Source organism: Salvelinus namaycush, chromosome 5, assembly GCF_016432855.1.
Source record: "Salvelinus namaycush isolate Seneca chromosome 5, SaNama_1.0, whole genome shotgun sequence".
Lineage (NCBI taxonomy): Eukaryota > Metazoa > Chordata > Actinopteri > Salmoniformes > Salmonidae > Salvelinus > Salvelinus namaycush.
The window spans coordinates 30,725,544-30,731,543 of record NC_052311.1 but is presented as its reverse complement, the minus strand read 5'-3'; the positions used below and the strand labels follow the sequence as shown (position 1 = coordinate 30,731,543).

At 44.1% G+C, this 6,000-nt stretch overlaps 1 protein-coding gene across 1 annotated transcript; it reads left to right on the top strand.

Moving 5' to 3' along the window:
- Window positions 1–220: 220 nt before the first annotated feature.
- LOC120047489 (zinc finger protein 629-like) lies at window positions 221–3,089 on the top strand. Its single transcript, XM_038993022.1, has 5 exons — window positions 221–390; window positions 773–1,094; window positions 1,190–1,314; window positions 1,463–1,607; window positions 1,801–3,089. The coding sequence occupies exons 2-5, from the start codon at window positions 800–802 to the stop codon at window positions 2,589–2,591; spliced, it is 1,356 nt and encodes a 451-aa protein (XP_038848950.1). The 5' UTR covers window positions 221–390; window positions 773–799; the 3' UTR covers window positions 2,592–3,089.
- The last annotated feature ends 2,911 nt before the right edge of the window (window positions 3,090–6,000 follow it).

Here is a 6,000-nt window from a genome sequence, read left to right as displayed (position 1 = left end):
CAATAACAAATATGAAATGTTCCCCGTTTGCTTGGTCATTAATTATTATTTCAAGCCATTGGATCTTCAGGTTGATGTGTCGTTTCTGTTTTGTCAATGTGCAATATAGCTCCATACTCTGGTCACCTTTGGTTCCACTGTTATCCATCTCCCATCACCCGTTTAGGGAACTAGGAGAAACTGAAGTCACGCTATCGCGAGACTGAGAATCAACATGGCTTACAAGTACTGTAGCTACATGCAGACGTTGCTCTTACAGGTTTCTTGCATCTCTGTTAACGAGCTAGCTAGATAACGTTAGCTGAGCCTGCCATCCAGAGCTAACCTTGTTTAGCCATCCTACGTTAGCTTGATTCGCCTGGTTGCAGTCTTCATAGTGCTTGTTTTGTGGTAAGTGTCATCTTTTATTATTAGCATGTAGACTGGATGTTAGTGATCTAAGTTAGCTATCTAACGAGAAGAGATTCTGGACGGGTGTTGGCTACTTGGCTATGTAGCTAACGTTGGCTAGGTAGTTATGCTTCAGACTGGCTCAGAACGAGATTATTGTGGTGGAGAAGAGACAGACGCAGGTTGACTCCCACATCACTGTATGTCAGAGGGTCACATCTTTCTAAAATACTGCTGCGTCTTCTACCTTAGTGACCACCTCTTCTTAACCACCCACCTGGGTAACACACCCCACCTGATTGACAGCACAGAAGTCCTCCTCTCCTTGAGTCTCGGTGTAACCATCTGCCCTATTTATCTACCCCTGGTTCCTCCCGAGCAGGGGGTAAGGGACGCCACTATTGCCACGATGCTGGACTCTGTGAGGAATGCTTTCCACGCCCAGCTAGCCACTGTCATGGACTCTCTTCTGGCGGCGGCGGTGTGTGAGATAGCCAAGATCTTCGAGAGCAGTCTGTGTGAGCAGCAGGAAGAGCTGATGCAGAGAGGAGAGGAGATCACAGCCCTGAGGGGAAGGCTGGAGCGGGCAGAGAGGAGGCTGAAGAAGGGAGGAGATGGAGGAGATGGTCTACTGGATGTGATAGAAGGACCAGCAAGGAAAATAGGAGATGACAGCCCAAGGCAGCAGTCTGAACCTAGACCTGGTAAGAGAATCAGATGTGTCTCTTGTACTGATTTTTAGGAACATTTCTTTTGAAACTAACACTAAACTACTGTCTGTCCTGCTCCGTCTGTGTAGGTTCAAGCTGGGAGTCGGATGCCGCCTCTGAGACCCCCCCACTGGTCCAAGACAGGGGGTGTAAGGAGCCCCCCAGGATGAAAAAGGAGGAGACAGAGCTGGAGGGGACTTCCGTCAAAGAAGAGGTCATTCTCTAACATGATAAGAATGTCTGTCTTTCAGTCTTGTTACTGAGATTGTTGAGTTGTATTTTCAAAGATTAACTAAAACAAATGCTTTTAACACTGCAATGATGCTAGCCCCCACATTAACTTTTTTATTTTCTTCCTTCAGCTTAAACATTGCCCTCTTCCACAGTTTGGGGAGTCCCACCCTGCCCCTGTGGAGGGGAAGGGACATGGGCCAGGGGGGAGCTGTGCTGCTGGGAGCCAGAGGCTGGGAGACCCCCTGTCTGACACACCAGAGACCAAGGCAAAGTGTAAGGACTTTTAACCTTTAACCAATCAATCTGCACATTTGTGCTTTAGATCAAGTGAACCTCTGTTGCATTGGGCTTGTGTCTGCAAACATAGAGTAATTATAGATGTAATTATTGTGGAGTTGTTGGTTTGTATGTTTTGTCTTCCGTTCTTGATGTTTCTTTAAATATCTCTGTTCCTATCTCTTGCTAGTATCCCATTGGGAGGGAGACCATAGACCTCTTCAAAGCCAGAGCTCCACTTCCTTCTTTCAAGAACCCCGGGTTGGACATTTTTCCCCCAGACCTGACCACAGGTCTCCTGGGCTTGACCCCTGGGCGAGTGGGATTCCTCTAGACCTTCAGGATCCTAGCTTCCTGGATCAGAGCCCAGACCAGGTACTAGAACAGAGAGAGCCCCGACAGTCACAGGACCAAACCAACCAATCCCAGAGAGGCCTGAGACCAAGAGACGACAGAGGGAGGGGCGTAGTTCATCAGAACCGCTGGTCATTGGCTTCCAAGGACCCAATCAGACCACACCCCAACACACACACACACGCTCACAAACATGCACACGGTCACGCACACACACTTGGCGGGGCAAGACCCTACACCTGCCCGTACTGCGGCAAGAGCTTCAGCTACCCATCCCACCAGCGCAGGCACCTGCTGCGCCACACAGGTGTGCGGATGTACCCCTGCTTAGTATGCGACAAGAGCTTCCTGACTCCGTCGGAGCTCACAGTGCACACCCGCGTCCACACAGGGGAGAGGCCGTTTGGCTGCACCCAGTGTGGGAAGCGTTTTGCCCGCAGCGGGAATCTCCGGGCCCACCAGAGAGATGTCCACCTGGGGAAGAGACCCTTCGTCTGCCAGGAGTGTGGCAAGCGGTTTGCCCACAGGGGCAACCTGAGGGTGCACCACCAGAGGGTACACCCGGGCCTGCCATACCATGAGGATGAGTATGACCAGGATGGCATCGCTCTCCCCTCAACTGAGTAAAGGGTCAGGATAACAGGGTCAAATTCAGTAGGAGTTAATGGGAGAATATATTTTAAGATGGAAAATGAGTGTTTAGCGTTTTTTGTCTTACGTGAATTAAGCCTGCCCTGTAACTCTCTTTGTATTTTGAGCGGATGTGCCGTAGGAATGACTTTAACTGTCGAGAGACAATGTTGAAGAGACAGGAAATTGAGAGGCAGAGAAAGAAAAGCAGCACTCCCTACAAAGAGGAAGAGGGGGTATTTCTAAGTGTTACATCATTTCAAAGGATGGCTGACCAGAAGTTGTTTTTATACTGCGAGAAACGGTGCTTCGTTTTCCTTTCACCCTTTAGTTTCTGTATATGGTTGTGTATGTTAGCAACAGTGATACAAGTACACGCTGATTATGTATCATATGATAGCATAACGTTCCCTATTTTGTCTCAATGCTGTTCATCCTCCGTGTACTGTTCATATAAAGCTAATTAACCATAATAAAAGGTGTATTTATGGTCAATCTTAAAATGATGATACAGTATCTTGTGTCTGAATATGCTTTCTTTGGTCCTTTTTTTTTTTTTTTTTTTTAATTTCACCTTTATTTAACCAGGTAGGCTAGTTGAGAACAAGTTCTCATTTGCAACTGCGACCTGGCCAAGATAAAGCATAGCAGTGTGAACAGACAACAACACAGAGTTACACATGGAGTAAACAATAAACAAGTCAATAACATGGTAGAAAAAAAGAGAATCTATATACAATCTATATACAATGTGTGCAAAAGGCATGAGGTAGGCAATAAATTGAGTAATTACAATTTAGCAGAGATACTGGTGTGCAAAAGAGCAGAAAAGTAAATAAATAAAAGCAGTATGGGGGGTGAGGTAGGTAAATTGGGTGGGTAGTTTACAGATGGACTATGTACAGCTGCAGCGATCGGTTAGCTGCTCGGATAGCAGATTTTTAAAGTTGTTGAGGGAGATAAAAGTCTCCAACTTCAGAGATTTTTGCAATTCGTTCCAGTCGCAGGCAGCAGAGAACTGGAAGGAAAGGCGTCCAAATGAGGTTTTGGCTTTAGGGATGATCAGTGAGATACACCTGCTGGAGCGCGTGCTACGGGTGGGTGTAGCCATCGTGACCAGTGAACTGAGATAAAGCGGCACTTTACCTAGCATAGCCTTGTAGATGACCTGGAGCCAGTGGGTCTGACGACGAACATGTAGCGAGGGCCAGCCGACTAGGGCATACAGGTCGCAGTGGTGGGTCGTATAAGGTGCTTTAGTAACAAAACGGATGGCACTGTGATAAACTGCATCCAGTTTGCTGAGTAGAGTATTGGAAGCTATTTTGTAGATGAAGGCCTTAAGGTCAGGATGTTTGTCAAAGGGAGAGAGGAAAAGCAGGAAGAAGATACCGTATTGTTTTCTGGGTCCGTGCAGTAACATTGATTGCCACCAGAGAGCATTCTTACTGCTTTATTCTCCATTGTAAATGCATAGAAATCGAATCAAAATGAATTTGTCACAAGCGCTGAATACAACAGGTGTAGTAGACCTTACCATGAAAAGCTTACTTACGAGCCCCCAACAATGTGTTTAAAAAAAGTAAGAACAATTTGCTCAACTAAAGGAAAAATAGTAACAATAAAAGAACAACAATAAGGCTTTAGTACAAGGTGTACTGGTACCGAGTCAATGGGCAGGGGTACCGGTTAAGTCAAGGCAATATGTCATATGTATGTAGGTAAGGGTAAAGTGACTATACACAAATAATGATCAGAGTGTAGCAGCAGCGTGTGTGAATGTACAGTAAAAGTCAAAAGTTTGGACACGCCTTTTCATTACAGGGTTTTTCTTTATTTTTACTTTTGTCTATGTTGTAGAATAAAAGGGAAGACATCAAAACTATGAAATGACACATGGAATCATGTAGTAACCAAAAAAGTGTTAAACAAATCAAAGTAGATTTTCAATTTTAGATTCTTCTGTGCTTTGCACAGTCTTGGCATTCTCTCAACCAGCTTCACGAGGAATGCATTTCAATTAACAGGTGTGCCTTGTTAAAAGTTAATTTGTGGAATTTCTTTCCTTCTTAATGTGTTTGAGCCAATCAGTTGTGTTGTGACCAGGTACGGTAGGTATACAGAAGATAGCCCTATTTGGTAAAAGACCAAGTCCATATTATGGCAAGAACAGCTCAAATAAGCAAAGAGAAACGACAGTCCATCATTACCTTCAGACATGGTCAGTCAATACGGAAGATGTCAGGAACTTTGAAAGTTTCTTCAAGTGCAGTTGCAAAAACCATCAAGCGCTGTGATGAAACTGGCTCTCATGAGGACCGCCACAGGAAAGGAAGACCCAGAGTTACCTCTGCTGTAGAGGATAAGTTCATTAGAGTTACCAGCCTCAGAAATTGCAGCCCAAATAAATGCGTCACAGAGTTCAAGTAACAGACACATCTCAACATCAACTGTTCAGAGGAGACTGTGTGAATCAGGCCTTCATGGTCGAATTGCTGCAAAGAAACCACTACCAAAGGACACCAATAAGAAAAAGAGACTTGCTTGGGCCAAGAAACACGAGCAATGGACTTTAGACCGGTGGAAATCTGTCCTTTGGTCTGATGAGTCCAAATTTACGATTTTTTGTTCCAACCGCCATGTCTTTGTGAGACAGAGTAGGTGAATGGATGATCTCTGCATGTGTGATTCCCAACAGTGGTGGAAAAAGTACCCAATTTTCACACTTCAGTAAAAGTAAAGATACCTTAAAAGAAAATGAATCAAGTAAAAGTCACCCAGTGAAATACTACTTGAGTAAAAGTATTTGGTTTTAAATGTACTTAAGTATCAAAAGTTAAAGTATAAATAATTTAAAATATATTATATTAAGCAAACCAGACAACACCATTTTCCAGTTTTTTTTACGGATAGCCAGGAGCACAACATTCCCAAACGAAGCATTTGTGTTTAGAGAGGCAGTAAGGATGACCAGGGATGTTCTCTTGATAAGTGCGTCAATTAGACAATTAGACAATTTTCCTGTCTTGCTAAGCATTCAAAATGTAAAGAGTACTTTTGAGTGTCAGGGAAAATGTAAGGAGTAAAAAGTACATTATTTTCTTTAGGAATGTAGTGAAGTAAAAGTAGTCAAAAATATAAATAGTAAAGTACAGATACACCAAAAAACGACTTAAGTAGTACTTCAAAGTATTTTTACTTAAGTACTTTACACCACTGGTTCCCACCGTGAAGCATGGAGCAGGAGGTGTGATGGGATGGGGGTGCTTTGCTGCTGACACTGTCTGTGATGTATTTAGGCCTTGATTTGTTCATTGCATAGAGATCGAGGACTCTAGTGCCCAAAAGACCGTTTTAGCATGGGCAGCACCATTGAGCACTTTCACCATTTTGAAGTAGTCAACTA

Excerpts from the sequence above, each read along its gene's own strand:
- LOC120047489 (XM_038993022.1), top strand. The coding sequence starts at position 800 with ATGCTGGACTCTGTGAGGAATGCTTTCCACGCCCAGCTAGCCACTGTC. Across the intron at positions 1,095-1,189 it reads GCAGTCTGAACCTAGACCTG|GTTCAAGCTGGGAGTCGGAT; the intron begins GTAAGAGAATCA and ends CCGTCTGTGTAG. Across the intron at positions 1,315-1,462 it reads GGACTTCCGTCAAAGAAGAG|CTTAAACATTGCCCTCTTCC; the intron begins GTCATTCTCTAA and ends TTCTTCCTTCAG.